This window comes from Dreissena polymorpha, chromosome 3 (assembly GCF_020536995.1).
Source record: "Dreissena polymorpha isolate Duluth1 chromosome 3, UMN_Dpol_1.0, whole genome shotgun sequence".
NCBI lineage: Eukaryota > Metazoa > Mollusca > Bivalvia > Myida > Dreissenidae > Dreissena > Dreissena polymorpha.
In genome coordinates this window covers 29,363,563-29,386,506 of record NC_068357.1, presented here as the reverse complement: position 1 = coordinate 29,386,506, position 22,944 = coordinate 29,363,563, and the positions used below count along the sequence as shown (strand labels likewise).

General features: G+C 35.6%; 3 protein-coding genes across 7 annotated transcripts in view; 1 reads left to right on the top strand and 2 right to left on the bottom strand.

The window, feature by feature from the left end:
- The window catches only part of LOC127873449 (uncharacterized), a 59,467-nt gene extending 48,496 nt beyond the window's left edge, over positions 1-10,971 (top strand). For all 5 annotated transcript variants that reach the window (XM_052417321.1, XM_052417324.1, XM_052417320.1 and 2 more), the window contains 5 exons: positions 1,647-2,679; positions 4,103-4,496; positions 6,585-6,845; positions 8,133-8,190; positions 8,532-10,971. In XM_052417321.1, coding sequence (XP_052273281.1) covers positions 1,647-2,679; positions 4,103-4,496; positions 6,585-6,845; positions 8,133-8,190; positions 8,532-8,699 — 1,914 coding nt within the window. In that variant the 3' untranslated portion in view covers positions 8,700-10,971. The remainder of the gene's footprint in view (positions 1-1,646; positions 2,680-4,102; positions 4,497-6,584; positions 6,846-8,132; positions 8,191-8,531) is intronic.
- Positions 9,014-20,464, bottom strand: LOC127872118 (cell division control protein 42 homolog). Its single transcript, XM_052415445.1, has 4 exons — positions 20,320-20,464; positions 19,818-19,876; positions 18,025-18,177; positions 9,014-9,022 (listed from the first exon to the last, which is right to left on the bottom strand). The coding sequence occupies exons 1-4, from the start codon at positions 20,462-20,464 to the stop codon at positions 9,014-9,016; spliced, it is 366 nt and encodes a 121-aa protein (XP_052271405.1).
- On the bottom strand, positions 17,463-21,371 carry LOC127873461 (uncharacterized). The gene is made up of 3 exons (XM_052417344.1): positions 20,320-21,371; positions 19,818-19,876; positions 17,463-18,177 (listed from the first exon to the last, which is right to left on the bottom strand). Exons 1-3 carry the CDS (start codon positions 20,462-20,464, stop codon positions 17,659-17,661), a joined length of 723 nt encoding a protein of 240 aa, XP_052273304.1. The 5' UTR covers positions 20,465-21,371; the 3' UTR covers positions 17,463-17,658.
- Between the last annotated feature and the right edge of the window lie 1,573 nt (positions 21,372-22,944).

Sequence of the window (22,944 nt, the reverse complement as noted above, 5' to 3'; positions counted from 1 at the left end):
TTGCAATATTGAAGATAGCAACTTGATATTTGGCATGCATGTGTATCTCATGGAGCTGCACATTTTGAGTGGTGAAAGGTCAAGGTCATCCTTCAAGGTCAGAGGTCAAATATATGTGGCCCAAATCGCTTATTATATGAATATTTTTGCAATATTGAAGATAGCAATTTGATAGCATGCATGTGTATCTCATGGAGCTGCACATTTTGAGTGGTGAAAGGTCAAGGTCAAGCTCAACCTTCAAGGTCAAATATATGGGTCAAAATTGCTCATGTAATGTCACTTCTGCAATATTGAAGCTAGCAATTTTATATTTGAAATGCATGTGTATCTCATGGAGCTGCACATTTTGAGTGGTGAAGGGTCAAGGTCAAGGTCATCCTTCAAGGTCAAACGTCATATAGGGGGACATTGTGTTTCACAAACAGATCTTGTTTAATATTGAAGATAGCAGCTTGATATTTGGCATGCATGTGTATCTCATGAAGCTGCACATTTTGAGTGGTGGAAGTTCAAGGTCAAGGTCATCCTTCAAGGTGAAAGGTCAACAACAAAAAAAATTCAAAGCGGCATTCTCATGAAGCTGCTCATTAGAGAGGTGGAAGGTCATGGTCAAGGTCATCCTTCAAGTTCAAAGGTCAAAAAAAATAATAAAAAATTCAAAGCGGTGTTCTCATGAAGCTGCACATTTTGAGTGGTGGAAGTTCAAGGTCAAGGTCATCCTTCAAGGTCAAAGGTAAAAAAAATATTTTTTTTTTCAAAGCGGCGCAATCGGGGGCATTGTGTTTCTGACATCTCTTGTTCATTATGAAGTTATTCAGCTTTAACATTTCCCACTCAGGTACACACTTTGACTGATTTGTGGTCCTGTAGAAACTCAAATACAATTGAGTCATGTTCTGAAAAAACTGGGCATAATGCATGTGCGTAGAGTGTCTCAGATTAGCCTGTGCAGGACGCACAGGCTAATCAGGGACGACACTTTCAGCTTTTATGACATTTTTCGTTTAAGTGAAGTCTCTTCTTAGCAAAAATCCAATTTAGGCGGAAAGTGTTTGATTAGCCTGTGCGGACTGCACAGGCTAATCTGGGACGACACTTTACGCACATGCATTATGCCCAGTTTTCTCAGAACACAACTCAATTTTAGACCTCTCTTACTAAATTCAAGTTTAAAAGATTTCATTAAAACCGTAAAGTCCTGATGAGCAGCAAACGGCATAAAACCTGAACAGACTGCTAATAAATTGCGGGCTTTAATGGTTTTATGCTGTTTGTATAAAGCCATTTTCTTTTTGTATCTAAGTGAGAAAGGGTAAAGTCTTCTAATTTTTCCGTTGATTCATGCCTTCTCTCATTGCCAAAGAAATTTCAGTTTTGGTTAAACAGTGTGTGTGTTTTTATATGCCTCCTTTTGGGACGGAAATGTTGATTTTCCCTTGTTTTGTCAGTTTTAATGTCAGTCAGTTTTTTTTTTTGTTCAACTTTGAATTCACATCTTATTCTTGTAAAGCTTTGAAGTTTTGACCATTTGACCATTGAAGATTACATTATACTTTTTTAGGATTTTGTCCTGTACACTTTTGTAAAAAAATAACAGAAGGTTATTATAACTTACTAACAATCTATTTTCTATTATATTCCAGTACAACCAGTCCAGTAGTCTGCCACCTCAACCCTCCACCAGTCGACCAGTCTCTGCACCCTCACCCTCCCACATGGCGGCCCATTTTCATGACAAAGGTCAAGGTCATTCATACTTACAGCAAGGTCAAGGTAACCCACATACCTCGAACCATCGAGAGAGCCCCATGGGTCAGAGTTCAAGCACACAGGGCCAGTTGGACGAGTCCACCTCTAGTCATCAGAGTAAAACTTCTCAAGACAATTTCAATGCCAAGAGTTTGCACGTTAACACAAATCCGCAGTATCTGGACAATGCCAAAACAACAAAGCTCAGTGACAGCTCACCGTCCAGTCTGAGCCAGCCCAGTCCCAACAGTCCTGGAAGTCCAAACTATGCCATAGGACCGTCGTCCAAGTACCCTGACAACCCCAGCGGAAGGCCTACCTCTGCCCGGAAACCTCCAACCTTGCCTGGGCGATCCCCAATACGGCTGGATAAACCCGGCTATCCACAGAGGAATGTAAATAACATTGATATTGCTGTGAACAATGAGCGTAAGCAGCATAATGTGTCATTTCCGGATACGAGTGACGGTGTGGGTATTACTCCTGTCACTCGGCGAAAACATAGCTTGTCCCAGGATCTCACCACTGCACTGCAGGCAGCAAGCAGGGAACAGAGTTACAAACTGAACCTGTCACATGACATTTCATACGATCAATCCCACCATGATCTGTCTCAGGATTTTCAGAATCAAAGCATTTTTGACTACAGTGCGCACCCTGGCAGTGAGAGCACGGGTTCCGTTACCCCGCCCCTGCCCCCTCTGTCCCCTACTAACACTCCCCCTGAGACCCCTCGCTCGGACGACGAGGCTCGCAACTTGGCTCGGTCCATAAGTGCGACAAATGTGTCGTTTGCTGTTAGAAATGCGGGTGAAAATCTTCCCCGAGAATCTCGGAAACACAGGAGAACTTCAGAGCTGAATCTCCGTATGGATAGAAAATCTCATGAACATGGCAGGAAGACAAGATCTGGATACAAATCAAAAGGTAAAACACGGAGCCTTAGTTGATTCTCTGAATATCTCATAAACCTTCATAGTACTTCATCATTTCATTTAGAAAATTCTTGCACAGCTGGGGACTCGTGTTTGTTTAGTTGTACAGTTTATGTCTTGTAAGAGGTTTATTTTTTTATGGTAGACCTGCAAATGTCAATCTTAACAATTTATCCCGGAAGTATTCATAATGTCACTGACTACTGCTAACAACTGCTATTAATATGCATTTCCAGCAAATTTCTGTTGTCGTTATGCCAGTGGCAGACATAACAAACTAATATTTAATTTATAAAAACTAAAATAAATGCTACTGTTATATTCCATGTATTATTGCATTCAATTCTATAAATTTTTGCATAGGTAAGTTTTTTGAACAAATTGAAGTGATAAAAAAGCAATTTTTATGTCCCCCACTACTATGTCCCCCACTATAGTAGTGGGGGACATATTGTTTTTGCCCTGTCTGTTGGTCTGTTGGTCTGTCTGTTGGTCTGTCTGTTGGTCTGTTTGCGCCAACTTTAACATTTTGCAATAACTTTTGATATATTGAAGATAGCAACTTCATATTTGGCATGAATGTGTATCTCATGAAGCTGCACATTTTGAGTGGTGTAAGGTCAAGGTCAAGGTCATCCTTCAAGGTCAGAGGTCAAATATATATGGCCAAAATCGCTCATTTTATGAATACTTTTGCAATATTGAAGATAGCAACTTGATATTTGGCATGCATGTGTATCTCATGGAGCTGCACATTTTGAGTGGTGAAAGGTCAAGGTCAAGGTCATCCTTCAAGGTCAGAGGTCAAATATATGTGGCCCAAATCGCTTATTTTATAAATACTTTTGCAATATTGAAGATAGCAACTTGATATTTGGCATGCATGTGCATCTCATGGAGCTGCACATTTTGAGTGATGAAAGGTCAAGGTCATCCTTCAAGGTCAGAGGTCAAATATATGTGGCCCAAATCGCTTATTTTATGAATACTTTTGCAATATTGAATATAGCAACTTGATATTTGGCATGCATGTGTATCTCATGGAGCTGCACATTTTGAGTGGTGAAAGGTCAAGGTCAAGGTCATCCTTCACAAGGTCAAGGTCATCCTTCAAAGTCAAACGTCATATAGGGGGACATAGTGTTTCACAAACGTATCTTGTTAATGTATACAGATTTTTTTAAACTGAACGCAACTTAATTTCTGATATATATAGTTATATATAATAAATAGTACTTGGTTGTGACAGTGAGAGAATCTCCTATCACAATACAAAATTGTAATAAAATAAAATTCATATTTAGTTAAACATTGTAAATACTTTGTTGACTGGTACATTGTATTAGTTTTTTGACAGAATGTAGAAGAAATTTCTTTGTAATAATTGCTGACTATTGTTTATACTTATTTTACAGGTGCTATTCTACGTAACGTTAATGAGTCTGAAACTGAGACCGAGAGCAACCAGTCCTTTGACTTTGATATTGACAACACGATACTCACGATAGAATCTCACGACACCGAGCAGCCTCACCCGGCAGGCGACCTCATGACCTCCCGAGAAAATCTCGAGTTGCGACACCACATGCATAACCTCGAGTCTCGCTACCATGATATTCAGTCGCACGTGAACATTGCCGGGGGTCATAGTTCACGGGGTCATAATAAGGGCCCAAATGTAGCACCCCCTGCCATTGGAAGGCCCAGGAGGTGGAGTATAGGCAGCTCAGATACCAGCTCCTTCAGGAGAGAGGCCAAGGTCAAACCTGGCAAGCAGGCTCATCATAAACACCATTCCAGGGAGTTCAAGTGAGCAGGATAATGGATTGCAATATTTATTTCAGCTGCAGTCTGGGAAAACTGGGCTTAATGCAATTGTATAAGTTTTCATTCCAGATTAGCCTGTGCAGTACCCACAGCTAATCAAGGATGGCACTCTCTGCTTTTTAGGGAATTGTTCATTCAAAGAAAGTCTCTTCTAAATGGAAATCCAGTTTAGGAGGAAACGTAGTCCATGATTAGCCTCTGCAGACTGCACTGGCTATCTGAGATGATCTTGGCAGACTGCACTGGCTATCTGAGATGATCTTGGCAGACTGCACTGGCTATCTGAGATGATCTTGGCAGACTGCACTGGCTATCTGAGATGATCTTGGCAGACTGCACTGGCTATCTGAGATGATCTTGGCAGACTGCACTGGCTATCTGAGATGATCTTGGCAGACTGCACTGGCTATCTAAATGATCTTGGCAGACTGCACTGGCTATCTGAGATGATCTTGGCAGACTGCACTGGCTATCTGGAATGATACTTTACATGTCGTCATGAAGCCCATGTTAATAACATTCTATGGAATTTGGTGCATTACATAAATTCAATGTACAAAGGCACAAAGTAAAAGAAATGTGCTGATTTCAGTGTAAGATCATGTTATCATACATTTGTGCTCATATTAAACAAGTTTTCTTACTTCAGCCTCTGCCACAATTTGCTCTGAAAATAATTACACACCCTCTATATTGCCATATGTTTCATATCAATTTTCATTTTACAATGTATATTTACTCTTTGAAGATAAAAGCAAGCCATAGATATGTTTGTAATGGTATGGGGTGTTTGTATGAAAATACTTTAGAGATAAACATTACTTTATCAGGTTGTTTAAGAAATAATATTTTTCTATCATGGTTTGTTATCTAATAACCCACAGTAAGGAGTATAGATGCGTAGGAATTAAATCACGAGTGCGAAGCACGAGTGATTTGATAACACACATCTATACAACTTACTGTGGGTTATTCGACAACAAACCATCATACAAAAATATTATTTAGATTCTAACACGATTCTGATTGATTTGGTTCAAGCTTTAGGACGTGAACTATATTTTTCAATACTCCGCCCTTCTTAGTACAAAGTTCACTATTTAGTGACGTCATTGAATTGTACAAACATATGATGTTGTTTTCATTCATAAATATTTTGCAAATGACGTCACTTTCATTGAAAACAACAATCGTAGAAACTTAATGACGTCACGTTTATTGATGCTACTGAAAAGCTGACATGCTATAAATGTTTTCTGAATTACGTTTTCTAACAAATAACATTCTTTGTAGGTGTGGTTATGCCACTTATCACCAAATATACAATTTGTTGTTTCATTACATTTATATACATACTACATTTATTTTAGAGCGGGTTTTAGCAGGTGCATTTAACTGCAATATTTTATCTATTTATTCGGAACTATTTTCGAAACATTAAGCTCCGCCCATAAGTTATTGCAGAATAACCCACAATTGATTTCCTTCTTTGTCTATATAAAACAAGTCGGGTGCCGTGTTAGAATAGTTAATAATCAGTTAATTGCAGTTTTTATGCCTATTATCAAACAATTTTAGCTATAGTGCTTGTCATTTAGCATTCTTTAGAATTCTAAACCTTTGGATTATAATACACCCCCTTTTTATACAAAAATTAAATATGTAAAACCATGAACAAAAGGTGTACATGGCACTTCATTCCAAGCAATCCATATATTCCTTATAGTTATTATTCTTGAAGCTGACATAGCAGTGAAAGGGTACTTGCCATGTTTATGACAAAGCTCTACTTAACATAATAGTTAACACTTACAAGTCATTTTTTTCTTCATTATTGAACATTTCAAGAATTTCCAATTGAAAGTATTTCAAACAAGCAGTTACAAGTAATTTAACAACTGCATACACTGCTCAGTCAACCGTTTTTGCTTTAAGTGAAAGTTAATTGTATTGTCAGATTGGTTTTGAACATGCATTTGTTTTCTATTGTTAATTGTTTAACCATTCCCCTTAATATTTTTTTAGATAACAGTTTAGTTGATGTAAAATGTAAAATATGTTGCTCTTCAGAAACATCAACAAGCGTTTCCAGAGGCTGGAGTCTCATGTGGTAACTCTGGCTCGAAGTGTGGCCCATCTCTCATCCGAACTCCGCACCCACAACACCATGGTGAATGACCTTGAATCTGTTAAACGGCAGCTTGCAGAACTGCGTGATAACCCATCCGGTCCCTTTCCCAACATGTTGAGTGGGGTGCTAACAGAACAGCAGATCTTCAGGGAGTGGGCACCAGGCTTGACGAATCCTAAACGAGTCAACAAGCTCACAAAGTAGGCGGTTTTCTTATCATGGCACCCATGCAGATTGGTATAAATGTAACACTTAAAAAGCCTCCAAAGCGAGTATTAGAAATCACAAAGAGGACATTTATGAAGATTTTAAGCATATAAATTGGTGTAAAAGTAAATTTTAATTGCATGCTTAATGATTTCATAACTGCGCAAAAAGTCATTTACTAAGATGTTCATGATTTACATTGGTTTATAATTACAGTTATAATTTCTGTGGAGTGCATTGTCATTACCAATTAATTGTTACTTATGAAAATTGTGTAAATCACTGTATCAGCTGACTGCTTTATAATGCGTGAGGTCACAAGTTAACAGATAACTAACCTTGGATTTGTATTCCCCCCTTCGGAGAAGAGGGGGTATATTGTTTTGCTGGATGTCAGTCGGTCTGTCAGTAGACAAGTTTGTTTCCAATCAATAACTTGTGAACGGATTGACTGATTGGCTTGATGCTTACCATGTGTATTGGTCTTTTCCAGTAGATAACCACTATAGAAATGGGGGTCACATGGTCAAATGTCTAGGTCACTGTCACACTAAGAGTGAAAATTGTTTCCGATCAATAACTTGTGAACCCAGGAACCGATTGGCTTGATACTTCCCATGTGCATTGTCGTTGGACAGTAGATGGACCCTATTGAAAAACATCACTAGATATGCCCCCCTTCGAAGAAGAGGGGGTATTTTGTTTTTGGCCTGTCTGTCTGTCATAGTATGTGTGTGTCTGTCATTGTATGTGTGTGTCTGTCTGTCCCAAAACTTTAATTTTGGTCATAACTTTTGCAATATTGAAGATAGCAACTTGGCAGGCATGTGTATCTCATGGAGCTGCACATTTTGAGTGGTGAAAGGGCAAGGTCATCCTTCAAGGTCAAAGGTCAAATATATGGGGGCATAGTGTTTCACAAACTCATCTCTTGTTATAATACTATAATATTCTCAACCCATTAACTTTATCAATTATTTAATAGACATGCATAATTCTGTGTCAAATAAAAACTTATTCCAGTGGCTAAGTCACACTAATATGATAAGATAAACTCTAATGGTCAGTTTTGCAAAAAATCCTGTGTCAAGGCCCTGTTTTGGGCCCCATATGTCTACGACCGCGGAGCTCTTGTTTTCACATTCATTAAGCTAGGTTGGAATTTAGCAAAACTTGTAGAAGTAGTTTTTGTTCTGTTTGAGCAATTCAAATGTTTGCAAAGTTTTCTTTAAACAAAATGACCTGTAAACATTTGATGCATTCATATTATGCTTTTTCAGGTTCTTTGGTTCTGAGCCTCCATTATTGGAACTGTTCCTTCAGAAGTTAGGTTATGAGGTAAAGTTTTGCATAAGCTTCACCTTTGTGTACATATGTGATTTACAAATATGTATTATTGGGGCGTAATACATTAGAAAATTATAAAACTGATGTTCCTGTGGAAAGTTTCTCAGTTAGATCTAGTTATGTTTAGAGCCAAACAATTGAGGAAATTATAAATATCTGATACCCACCTTATCTGAAAAAAGTAGTACCAGAAAACAACTGAAGTGAGCAAAAAACCCATGCAGTTTTAAAATCATGTCCTTGCTTTTTCTGCAACACAACCTGCACAAATTAAGTAAAATGAGTAAAATGTCATTAAAACTAGTTACACAATCGTTTCCATGGTTTTTCAGCGCTATGTTCCCAACTTCCAAACGGAGCACATAGGGATGATAGAGCTGCCATACATGACAGAGGACAGACTAGAGAAGATAGGCATACCCATGGGGCCGCGCCTACGGATATTGCAGGAGGCCAAACAGTGCTTTCGTCATGACAACGTCGATGTGTATGTCGTATGAGGTTCTGGGTGTTAAAAGTATTGGGGAGAAGCACTTGAAACAATTCAGTAGGGTTAAGAAAGTTGTGTTTTTTTCACTCTTTTCAAACTTGTTTAGTTAAGTAGTTTTTGAAACATCTGCCAGAAACAATTTGTTAACAGATTGTTATTGGTAACTCTGCTGATTTATATTTTGTGTATGTGCTGCTTAATGTTAACATGGGAGCAGATAAGGAATATGATGTTTTGTGCCTTTTTTAACACAGTATAATTATTTATGTCAAGAAGGAAATCATACAATTTAAGTTTTTTCTAAATTCTTTAATAATATCTTAATTAGGAAACCTGTAATAAGACACAGTTCATGTTTAATTTGTTGTCATATTAATGAATCATCATTAAATACCGTCACACTATGTGAATTATGATCTATAAATAGCATCTTGAACTGAATTTAGCATGTCTGATATACAAATGTGTCTGAATGTTGTATTTAGAATTTGAAAATAGCAATATTTATTTAGTTTCTATGTAGATGTCATAGTTTTGCACATATTATTATTGTAGTGTGCTTGATGAACAAAATTTATCTGTGATAAACCAGAAGTATGTTAATATTTGTCTGTATATTTGTAATGTATACTGTTGTGAAAACAACTAAGTTTTGACATTGTACATTTCAGTTTATTTATTCAGTGTTTTAATAACTTTTCTTATTTTAAGTATTTTATATGATTTAACTTTACATTTTGAATAATATTTTACAAATTACTATTTTAGTTATTAATTTGCGTTTTTATGTTGTTAAAAAATATTTATAAGCCAATAAAAAATAATTTGTTGTAAGAATGTAAACATGAGTTTATTTCAATGATCTGATTTTTTTTCAATTGAAGTCACAATATTGTACTTTAATGATTCCGACTTACTTCTGCAATATTAAATAGGTAATTTGAACATAATTTTGTTCATAAAAATGCATAAAAATGTAGCACTATTGCTACCAAATATAGCGATGCCAGTGTTGTGGAAAAATCATATTGTCTATTACTACTTAAGTACATGAACATTACAAAGTCTACTTGCCCAAGCAGTCACTTGTACAAATAAAATTACAGTTTTTATACCAACTGTTTCAATTAATGGTTAAAGAAATAAACTTTGTTATTGAACTGAAGGATTATATAAAGATTATTAACTGTTATTGTAATTGCTTGGACACATGTTCATCAACAGACAAGAAGTTCAATGCCTTTAACGGTTGTGTTATTTTGATACAAATGGATTAATATTTACCAGTATTTTCTTTTGCTAATTGTATAGTCTGTTTTAATGTGTACCTTAAACATCATTGCAGTATAGTGTTAATGTTCCATGTTAAAACATTATATTCATAACTGGACTGATGCAATATGTAACAGGGTGAAAATATGTTGTTTAGGTGAAATAACCTCATTTTCCCCAATTTCATTGAAAACTTTATCACAGGAATAGAATGCCATACACCTTGTAAAAAAGCTTCAGAAATTTCTGTGAGGGCCTGGATTTGATGACATAAAGTCAACAACATGTTCACAAAATGTGTTTGACATTAATATTTCAATTTCTATCTCAGCTGGCATTGATTGTTTATATTGATTATTTACTAAAAAAAATCTAGGTCAACTAACATAACTTTTAATGTTGACAATAATATACACAAGTGACTTCAATTTCTTCAAATAACATTAAACTAGTAAAACTGAAAATAAACTTTCAACTTCTCATTTTCAAATGAAATTTATGTTAAATGTAATTAAAACATCGTGGCCTACAACGTATTTATGTAATCTACCGGTATATAGGGAAATTAAGCCCAATGATGGATGTTATCCAGCTAAAAAAATAAACTTTACTGAAGAAATTTCAATGTATACCTTTAAATCAATTCATATGAATTTGAATCTGATTTAATTTTAATGTTCAAAAAGAAAAAACAACAATTCTTTAAATATTTCAAATATTTTTACCAGAAGCAAAGTCATTTATTACATTATGAAGTATTTATATATATATGTCAGCTGATATTTTGTTAATTGTGCAAGATTGATTTTCTTCTTGACTCACAAGAATCATTAAAACCATTTTTAATATAGATCTGAATGACAGTTTTACGTCCCTTTTGCTATTTTGGATTTTTATATGTTTTATGTGTGTACATAGTGTTTATTGTATTGGCAATGTCTGTATATTTATGATATAATTTCCATGAGATTCTTATTGCAGAAATGACAAAGTAAACTGCATTTAACGTAGTAATTCGTGTCGTTGTTTATTTTATTGTATTGTATAGTTACATCAAATTTATATGACTAGTGTCTACTGAAACAAAAGAGCATACTAATAACTAAATAGCAATAACTCATTGACAAAAATGGATTAAAGCGAACAGCCAATGATGCTCCACTACATGAAAAATATTTAAATTTATTTATTTTCTAAGTAAGAACAAATTTATATAAATCTGTAATTTTATTTAAAAATATAACATATAATTAACAGCTACAAGCAACACATTTTGGAACGTTCTTTAGACAGTGCATAAAACAGACGAGTTATAACTATTGTTTGTGAAGCATTCATAGATTAAAGTGATACTATGGGCATTTTTTACTGTTGAATTAAGCTGAAAAGAATTAAGAGGTCAAAAGAGTTAGTTACAATGAAACGAAAGTACGGTTGATATTCAAATGAATTATTTTTCTATATCCAGGATATAGTTTTAGTATGTTGATGCTAAATTAACAAATATAAGTGTATATGAAGTAAAAACACCAAAAATAAACAAAGTTTGTGATAGACACCTATAAACTGTTAGATGCCCATAATATCACTTGAACATTCATTTTAGAGTTTCTAGATTGTAGTTTTACAGTGTATATAAGGATTCAGAGCAGACCAACTATACGATTAACTACTTTGTTATGCATATTATTGAATGAAATCCAAATATGCTATACAATGATACTCGACGTTCAAAAAAAACTTCAAGACTTCTAAATGTATTTACACTTGGCTGGTTATTGTACACACCTAAACTCACATACGGAACACCAAACTATTCTATAAACAATCATGGCAAAATTATTATGCCCCCCTTCGAAGAAGAGGGGGTATATTGCCTGCTCATGTCGGTTGGTCGGTCTGTCGGTCGGTCTGTCCGTCCACCAGGTGGTTGTCAGACGATAACTCAAGAACGCTTGTGCCTAGGATCATGAAACTTCATAGGTACATTGATCATGACTAGCAGATGACCCCTATTGATTTGAGGTCACTAGGTCAAAGGTCAAGGTCACGGTGACTCGAAATAGTAAAATGGTTTTTTGAATGATAATTTTAGAATGCATACGCGGCCAACAGGGCACACTCTAAACAATATTACTGAAGCAACTGGTCTGTAATCCTATATCTTTAATTATCAGTCCAATGAAACATCATCCTTTTAGTAAAATACAGTGGATCAGTAAAAATATAATCAGAATATGATATTTTTTGTATATTTTGTATATTAAATATTGTGTTAATGTTTAATTTTGTTGATTAATATAAATATAAGCAGGACAGGGGAGGTAATACACTACAGGGGAAACAAATGCAATAAGTTTAAATTTATTGTTACAGATTTGCCTCCCTTGTAATATATTTAAATTTTACCAAATGTAAGGCTAACTGCATTTTTGTAATGCATACTACTACTACTACTACTACTACTACTACTACTACTACTACTACTACTACTACTACTACTACTGCTACTACTGCTGCTGCTGCTGCTGCTACTACTACTACTACTACTACTTCTACTACTACTACAACTACTACTTCTACTACTACTACTACTACTTCTAATGCTACTACTACTACTACTACTACTACTACTACTACTACTACTACTACTACTCTACTACTACTACTACTACTACTACTACTACTACTACTACTACTACTACTACTGCTCTACTACTACTACAACTACTACTACTACTACTACTACTACTACTACTACTACTACTACTACTACTACTACTTCTACTACTACTACTACTACTACTACTACTACTACTACTACTACTACTACTACTACTATTTCTTTTGCTACCACCACCACCACCTACTACTACTACTACTCTATTACTACTACTACTACTACTACTACTACTACTACTACTACTACTACTACTACTACTACTACTACTACTACAACTAATACTACTTCTACTACTACTCTACTACTACTACTACTACTACTACTACTACTACTACTACTTCTACTACTACTACTTCTACTACTACTTCTACTACTACTACTACTACTACTACTACTACTACTACTACTACTACTACTATTTCTTCTACCACTACTATTTCTTATACCACCACCACCACCACCACCACCACCACCACCACCACCACCACCACCATTCACAGTGACAAAAAACGTATTCAGTGACAAAAAACGTACTCACACAATGGCTTCTACTACAACTTATAGCCCATATAGGGGGGCATGCATGTTTTACAAACAGCCCTTGTTACATTATGTATGCACCAAAAAATGTGTTTGTCATACAGCAGCAGTACAAATGTTTATATTCTGCGGAAAGGCAAAACAATATTAGCCAATTAAATACTTTTTATTGCATCTCTATATTCGAATTTAAAGCAATCATTATGTGATGAAATTTCAATTGGTATGACCATGTAAACCTTACATGCTTGCTTTTTATCATCATATCATTATCATTGAATGCTCAAGCTATGAAATTTCCATGACTCACTTTGTCTTAAACACCATTATGTTGTCATCGTTTTGCATTCCAACAATACGATCTCCTCTTTTTTTTACTGTAGAAGATGGATATTGAGTTGCACCATTCACTGTTACCACCCATTCCAACTGTTACCACCCATTCCAACTGTTACCACCCATTCCAATATTTGTCTCCCTATATCAACATGGAGAGGACGAGCTCTACACATTTCCCATAGAAAAACTTGGAGCATTCCTCACAATAAATTGTAGCTTCCTTATTTCTATCATTTTACTGACAGGTAAAACAAGAGAAATCAAACATCAAATCTGATTTACTATAGATTGAGCTTTCAATATTTGACGCCATTACTACCACATACTTATTTGAAATATAAATTGATATGCAAAATATAATTTGCCTTTTGAACCATAGTCCACCACCACCACCCACTCCACCACCACCGTCATCATTATCATCATGATCATCATTATTATCATCCTCATCCTCCTCCTCATCATCATCATCTATAGCAGCAGCAGCTTATCGGCATTATTAAGAAATATATATCACACAAGGCAGGTCAAATAAGTTTGATGTCCTAACTGGTATCATATTCTATCCTAATCACGACATCGCAATCACGATAATAAGACAACACGACACTTTGATGATGATAACATGACAGTATGATGGTGATAAGTCGAAATTATCATCAACGTTCTGTCGGAGTGTCGTGTCTTCGTCATCGTATTGTCGCGTCATTTGCATCGTACTGTCGCGTCATTCGCACCGTACTGTCGCGTCATTCGCATCGTACTGTCGCGTTCTCTCCATCGTACTGTAGTGCAGGCAACGCGACTTTTGATGCGTGTCCCTTTTACAAGCAAAATAAATGTATAACATACACATTTTGTATGAGTGCATTGAAGTTGATGACTATATGCCATATTGTTCTCACGTGTAAACTCATACGCAAATCGATTTTTTCGTCCGCTTAGCAAAAAAAAAACGTTGTCCTTTGGAGTTTGGATTTGTCGCCGTCAGACAGATGCGAGTATAATGGTAATATCCATCATGAAGAGTTGGCATGTCGGCGTCCCCGACGAAGCATCGCTAACGCGAAAAGACTATCAAGACATAACTGTCGTATCGGCGGTAATGTTTGTCGGTGAGGCGGTGCGTTTTTCGTTTCGCGTACTTAAAGGGGCCTTTTCACGTTTTGGTAAATTGACAAAAAGTTGTTTCAGATTCGCAAATTTTCGTTTTAGTTATATTTGTTAGGAAACAGTAATACTTAACATTTACCATGCTCTAAAATATCCATAATATGCATACTTTGACGATTTGAAAACCTGAAAATTATAAAGCGTTGCAACGCGAAACGATTGAATAATTTGGAAAGTTCTGTTGTTGTCGTTATATTTTGTGAAAACTACGAGGATCGCTTATATAAAGTAATAACTACATGCCTCAAAGCATGAGCACGGATGGCCGAGTGGTCTAAGAGGAAATCTAATACTCCAGGACTCCAGGGGTCAGTGGTTCGAGCCCAGTTGAGGGTTACTTTTTCTTTCTTTTTTTTTAAATTGTATTCTTGTTTTTTGTCTAAAGATTTTTAGGTCCAATGTTTAAATTTATCAATATAAAGCATTTAATGAAAAACTTCAATACATGCCAAAATCTGTGAAAATACCCCTTTAAAGTGATATTATGGGCATTTTTCACTGTTGAATTGAGCTGAAAGGAATTAACAGGTCAAAAGAGTTAGTTAAAATGTGGTTACTGACCAATTATCTGCAACTCATCTTGCTACCAGTTGTTTATAAAAATATATTTTATATTCGATATTCTTACGTGACTCACCCAGTCCTCTAAGCCGAAATGATCCGTAAAACAAAATTGTGTCTTTGTGTCGTATGAACGAATCTGCACTAAAACTAAATTTAGGTTCACATCGTACATGTACATGCATGATCAGTTGTCAAACGAAAGTACGGTTGATATTCAAATGCATTAATTTTCTCTTTCCGGGATATTGTTTTAGTATGTTGATGCTGCATTAACAAATATAAGTGTATATGAAGTGAAAACACCAAAAATAAACAACTGTTGCGATAGACACCTATAAACTGCTAGATGCCCATAATATCACTTTAATGAGCTAGAATATAAGATTTTAGTTATTTTCAAACGGGTAAAATGGTGACAAATAAAAACAAAAAATACAATTTCTGAAGAAGCGTTGTCCGAACTACCATAATTTAAATGTTGCTTTTTTCATTTCCTGACATTGCTCGACATAACGTTCTTGTCAGCACTATAAAACGTGTTCGGTAACGTTCTATTGGTTAAAACAAGCAGCCCCAGTACACAAAACTAGAGTTGTACATGTATACAATTTCAAACAATGTTGTGCTACCAAACCATCGTCCGTGTAACAGAAGTGTATTCAATTTAGAAATCCCCTCTATTCTGTGCAGATGTGTCCATACTACATAAGACACTTCGTGTTCTGCAACGTATAGGATACCAGCGTAAACTTTAACGTTTTGAATTTCATCAATATAAACAACATTCCACGATTCGTACCATTTATATGATATACTTAATATGTTTTATTTAACATTTCTTGTTCATAATATGTTTTAGATAAGGATTAAGAAAATTAAATGGTGACATTAGAAGGCATATAATTGCTTTAATCAGTCAATACACCCGACCGACTGATATGAGGCGCCGGCTAGTTACGTTGGTGGAGCACTCAACTTTCAATCTGAGGATCACAGTTTCGATCCCCGACCGGGCAAACTTACGTGTGAGATGTTTGGTTATGATAAGTTTTCAACATTTATTCTCCCTACATCTGATTGAAGTCTTACAGATGTAAGTTAATGAAATAAATATTTACATTTTGTACTGGTACACCACTTGCCCGTGACTAGTTTGCGTTGGTGAACTGACCGCAGTGTAATGACTGACATACTGTTGAACAGGGCCTAAAACCCAACTTAACATACATAATTGTGAGGCGCCAGAACTCTTAATTAAAACCGCCATTAATATTTGAGCTTCGTCTGTCTGTCGTGTACAAAGTATTGCTGCTGGCATGAGTATACTACGGTGGCACTTAGGTGACATTTGCTGTCCAAAAATAAAAAAGACAGGAAAACAGAAATTGTGTTTTCCGCTCCAAAAAATAAAAAGACAGGAAAACAGAAATTGTGTTTTCTGCTCCAAAAAAAAAAACAAATAACAAAGACAAGAAAACGGAAATTGTGTTTTCCGCCCCCAAAAAAGAAAAGACAGGAAAACAGAAATTGTGTTTTCTGTTCCAAAAAAACAACAACAAAAGACAGGAAAACAGAAATTGTGTTTTCTGCTCCAAAAATAAAAAAGACAGGAAAACAAAAATTGTGTTTTCCTGTCTTTTTTTTAGCGGAAAACACAATCGCTATATTTTGCGCACAAGATAATCGGCCAATCACAAACGCGGATTATATGGAGGGAACAAGATACTATCTTGTTCCCTCTAATTAATCAGCCCATGAAAACGTCCTAAAGGCAAGGCTCTGATATAACATAACAAACTTCTATTAGTACTACTATTACTACTACTGTGCGCCTGTTTTCCTGTCTTTTTATTTTTTGGGGCGGAAAACAAAATTTCTGTTTTGCTGTCTTTTTTATTTTTGGACAGCAGATGTCCTTAGTGCCACCGTAGTATACTGTATCGTAACTTGCTTACACCATAAACAATATGGCACAACTCAGCCGTTGTAGTGTATACATTGGGATTGAAAATGAAAATTGTGTACAATTTCGACATGCGGTATTGAGCCTTGGGTCAAAATAGACCACATTGATATCTTTTGAGGGTCGAATACGAAGTCTAATGGGTGATAACGTTTTCTCTTGAAGCAAAACACATATTAAGATTGTAGAAAACCAATATTTAAAAAAATTCTCTTTTTAAGTGTTACACAAGTATACATATATTGTAAAGAATATTGTGTCTATCATGAAACAAAATATATTTTGTGTATATCTTATTTAAAATATATTTTGCCCTCATTGTTATACATAGTGAAATATCACAATAAATATGCGACATTATAAACAACATTTAATTTGGCACTTTTCATGCATGCAAGTAACAAAATATTGCACCATACCGATATTATCGGAATATTATATGTTCTTATTCTCAAAACAATCCGGCTTTGAAGTAAATAACCTTCTTTTGGACTGAGATTTCTTTCTAAAAATAGATTTAATACTTAAAATAAAGTTATGTGGCCTTTTACGCACAGGCGCCACCGCTACTTCCATAGCAACCGAGAACACTTCCGTTACACCAGTTCCCTCAAGAGCTGAGCATTCCATGTATCGGAGCGATCCACACTTTCGACTGAAATGTTTTGCCTTTTTCACAGACACAAAATTAACGTCTTTTGTATCTTTAACACTTATATTCTCGTATGAAACAGACGTCATCTGCGCTGACAATCTGCTCGATTCTAACGTAGAGTTTCTGCGATCGCGTTTCGTGCCTACGAGAATAAACGGTGTTCCCGGTCGGTACTGACGTATTTCCGGAATCCATTTTGTTTTAACGTTGTTGAAGGAATCTTCGTCTGCTACCGAAAAGCAGATGACGAAAACATCGGTGTCGTAGTACGAGAGGGTCCTCAATCGATCGTAAGTCTCCTGAAAGTAGACAAACGTACGAACATTTTAGTTTCTAAATAAACACAGGGATTTTTATATACTAATACATGTATTATTATGAATATTCTAATTGATTACTTATTTATGCGACAACAACAATAAGTGAGCAGTTGCTTGATCGAAGTTGCGTGTACATTTGTGTTGAGATTGGCTAGGTATATTTATGTGCATTATGAAACCGTGGTCATACTACTATATCATGGTACGATACTTTTTTCAACTTACAATTGGGCCGTGCTCTGTGAAAATGGGGTTAAATGCATGTGCGTAAAGTGTCCCAGTTTAGCGTGTGTAGTCCGCACAGGCTAATAAGGGGCGACACTTTTAGCCTAAACTTGATTTTTGCTAATAAGAGACTTTCTTTAAACACAGTATATCATAAAGGCGGAAAGTGTCGTCCCTTGATAAGCCTGTGCGGACTGTACAGGCTAATCTGGGACGGCATTTTACGCACATGCGTTAAATCCCTTTTCACAGAACACGGCCTAATTATGTGTTCTTATTTCTTGACTAATGTAATTTTTACAAAACATGTTTGTGTTTTGTTCTGAGCAGCAGCTCATGGTATACGAATTAATATTATTGCTTGACACGTTTACGTTGACAGACCAATTAAGGTGTCGTAGAATATATTAATTGTAGGACTGTAAGCAATTTACATACGTCAAACGACACCTTTCGGCGGATGCTGCAGACGACAGCCGGAGAGTTATTCGAGATATGCGAGCATTGTTGACGTTTTTACATATTTTTGTTATTTCTTATGCGACATTTATGATTTATTGTGCGGTTTATAAGAGCGCTCGTTTGTGAAATGAATAAGCCACAAATCTTACGAATTGTGGGTGAAGCATCTAGAATATCCTTACAATTATTAAATTACACGGAGCATTAATATTGTAGTGTGACTACTCTACGTGCTTTATTTAAATGCCAACATGTATGTTTCATCCCCACATAGGATAGGTCTCCGCTATGCATTAGTTACAATGACTGCACACCGTTTTTAATCCCACACTTTATTTCCTAAACCTCAGAAAACATTTAACCCATTTATGCCTAGTGGACTCTCCCATCCTTCTAAAATTGGATCAATTTATTTTCAAAATTAGGGATGTCTTGTATATTTATTTCTATATTTAGAATATTTCTTACAGAAATTCCTATAAGCAAACCCTGATGAGACGCCGCATCATGCGGCGTCTCATCTGGGTCTAGGCTATTTGCGAAGGCCTTTTTTCTAGACGCTAGGCATAAATGGGTTAACATGTGTTTTACGTTATACAGTTGTCAGATACTCGATATTTAACAGTTAATACTACTACTTAAACCAAAATGTTTTAAAATTAATTCTTTGTTGTCTGTATGTGAAAATAATATTAATTTTGACCATAAATTGTTGCGCCCAATTAATAATAGATATTATCAAAATGTTTAAGGTGTATCACATTATAAAATAATAAATAATGTTCTTCGCGAAATATGTATAAAAGCTGCAGTATTAACAACGTTAAATCCCATAATATGTATTGCTGTCTGTCATACATTGCACTTGACAACCTAACCACGTTCTTATTATTATGCACTTCGAATTTCTGAAATAAACTTGAACAACAAACCTGTCCGGCTGTGTCTATGATGCTCATGGTGTGTTGCATTTCGCCAACAGACACGTCCACTGGAAAGATATAATTAATTGTTATATTAATACACCACACAGATTAAATTTACAACATTTACCACTAGTTATTGGTAGCGAACGAGTATGTTTTATTTGCGTACCGTGATGCTAACTTGTTTAATCATATACAAAACTAGAAACCAGAAGTATTTTAATTAAGTACACCATTGAGAACGAAGTAATGTAAGTTAAATATTATTAGTAAAATAGTAAAAATGAGCACAATTATTAATCTTTGTCGGCGATTTCTCTTGCAGACGAAAACGAAGATTTGAAAGAAATTCTTTATGTACCTCGGTCATGGAGAAAATGGAGCTTAATACATTTGAGTAAGTGTCGTCCTAGATCAGGGATTGCACATGCTAATCTGGGACGACACTTTACGCACATGCATTATACCCAGTTTTCTCAGAACACGACTCTAATATAGTTCCACCTACCTGTGTAACAGTCGAAGCACGTGGGGATGTAGTCCATCTTGATGCCGCCCGTGGTGTAGCTCATCAGCATGCTCGTCTTGCCGACCGCGCCGTCGCCGACGATGACGCACTTCACCTCACCTCGCCGCTTCTCGTTCATGCGCATTCTTGAGTTGTATGGCCCGTATTTATTTTTATTTTATTTATTTTCGAGATTTTAATAGTAAAACCTATTTTCGTTCTCGTTTGTCGACCATTTTGAAAAATTCAAAAGAAGTTTTATTTTATTTCTCGAATAAAGCTTTTCCGCGATTCTTTACACTGGAATGAACGTTGAAAGAGTCCGTAGATGAATTGTTTCTTAAACGGTGCAATCAACCTGAATCGCACAAATAGTTAAGATCGTCTGTTCCGTTTCTCAAATTGTAACCTGATTCAATAAATGTTGTTTCACATAATAAATTAATTTCCGCTGTGTGTTTTGTTAACAAGAAATATACAACATAAACATGTGAACAATTATCTGAGCAAATCTAAATCTATTGCGCCACGGTTTGCATCGGTAGCTAAACGCAATCTAAACGCACGTCTGCTCGCACTGTTTGTGTTGCCCTGCGTATGTCAACCTTTATATAGAGATGGTACAAGCTTTTCTTTTTTTTAAATCAGAGTTTATTTACAGGTCCTACCGGCCTCTTCACGAGGTCTTTGAGGTCCGACCTGGGGATGGTACAAGCGCGCGCTGTAGCGGTTTAAATACTTAACAAGGCGTTAATGTATTTCCGAATAGAAGGACTTCCACTTCTAAATAACCTTCGTGACACGCATTTATTTCGCACGCAACAAGTGTCCACTTAGTTTCAACCTTTTGTGCGCTTATACAATTCGAAGTATGTTATGTATTTCAATGACTTAATATAATGAAATTTGTTGGCTTATATAGTATTTTAGTATACCCGCGTTACGCTATAAATAGATTTAAACTGAAAATTAAAAATAGCGCAAACGTATAATCAATATATTGGTATTATCCGATTGCTACTTTAAGTCATATGATATGCATACTGACTACATTTCTTTATTTAGAATGATGATTTTTAACGATATTATTAAATTAAATCGTACCTATTGATTGTTGAAATTGTCTTTACCGCTTTTAGCTGATTTACGTTACAAATTATTGACAGGCAGCTATAATTTTAAATGTAACACTTACATGTTTAATAATTTGAGCATAAATAATCGTTAGCAGGGCCGTACCCAGGAAATGTTGACTGGGGGGGGGGGGGGGCCCAAACGGGGAGGGTGCGGGAGGGGTTGCCCCTTCCGAATAGATTTTTGTTATTAGGCACTGTTCAAGGTGAATTTTAATGCATATAGAAACATATGTTGTGTTATAAATTTATGGATATATAACAAGTAAATCAGCACCTTTCTGAAGTCTAAAGCTTTAACCATTACGGGCCGTCCATAAAGTATGTCACGCTCCAGGTGGGGGGATGATGAGTAAGAAAGTGACAGTTTGTGAAATGGGGGAGGGGAGTCAGGCCCTGTGTGATGTCACACCTTTATTTAAAAAAATGCATAATTTATTTATTATTTGTTTAGTAGAATTTAAAATAATTTTCAAAAATTTGTGAAACATTTGAATTAGTTTTATGTCAAAATAAGACGAATTGCGTATCTCCTGATTCTGTTGTTCGAATGTTTTATAGGCAACTTGGCTGGGCCGGCTTATTCAATAGGCACAACCTCCACACAGATTTCAATGACGAAATAATTGGACTGTTCCATTTTTAGTTAGAAAAGGGTTGAAAGAAAATCTAAATTATAATTTCGTTTTTATTAGAGGTTAACACGTGGATAAATATTCATACTGCTCATCGTAACAACCCTACAGTTATAAAAGCCTGTAATGTGAAAGTTCTTTTACCGTTAAGTGAAATTTCAATACGGTTTAATAGTGATTTGAGTTTCAGATTAAATTTTAATTAAGTATTAATTTTAAAAAAATGTTCGAAAGTGAGAGTTTGTTACGTACTTTAGGGAAGGGGGTCCAAGATTGTGTAACAGTTTGTGACATGCCGGGGTAAAAATGGGAAAAAAAGCGTGACATGCTTTATCAACGACCCCTTGGTGTGAAATGCACACACATGATTAAAGCTTTAGATTTCAGAAATGTATTACACTTTATAAAGAAGTAAAAGCAACCTTTGAAACAAAAAAACCTTTATTATGAAATGTTACATAAAGTATGACTGTAGAGGAGGTTTGATTTCAAAGAGAAAATACTGCTATGGTTATTTGTCAGTAACTGACATAACCTACTAGTATTTTCTCTTTGAAATCAAACCTCCTCTATATAAAATTTCAAAGTAAATTCATTATAAAATGTTTATCATCTACAAGACAGTTTTCACAGAAATGTTTAATAAGCTGTGACTCTAGAGGAGGTTTGAATTCAAAAGAGAAAACACTATTATCGTTCAGACCTACGACCTTCTGTATCAGTTCCATCCATTCGCTGTTTCTCTTTCCTTGTCCAATCAAAAGACGTGTTACACCCACCATCAAAAGATGAAGCATTGAGCACAATGGGTAATTGACAGATCGGGGATGTGTGTACAAGGTGATAAGAAAACAATG

What these genes read in the sequence shown, in the direction of transcription:
- LOC127873461 (XM_052417344.1), bottom strand. Translation starts at nt 20,464, where the DNA reads ATGCGCATGAACGAGAAGCGGCGAGGTGAGGTGAAGTGCGTCATCGTC. An exon ending in GTGCTTCGACTGTTACACAG is followed by an intron (nt 19,877 to 20,319) that starts GTAGGTGGAACT and finishes ATATCTTTCCAG; the next exon opens with TGGACGTGTCTGTTGGCGAA. An exon ending in TCATAGACACAGCCGGACAG is followed by an intron (nt 18,178 to 19,817) that starts GTTTGTTGTTCA and finishes GTCTACTTTCAG; the next exon opens with GAGACTTACGATCGATTGAG.
- LOC127872118 (XM_052415445.1), bottom strand. Translation starts at nt 20,464, where the DNA reads ATGCGCATGAACGAGAAGCGGCGAGGTGAGGTGAAGTGCGTCATCGTC. An exon ending in GTGCTTCGACTGTTACACAG is followed by an intron (nt 19,877 to 20,319) that starts GTAGGTGGAACT and finishes ATATCTTTCCAG; the next exon opens with TGGACGTGTCTGTTGGCGAA. An exon ending in TCATAGACACAGCCGGACAG is followed by an intron (nt 18,178 to 19,817) that starts GTTTGTTGTTCA and finishes GTCTACTTTCAG; the next exon opens with GAGACTTACGATCGATTGAG.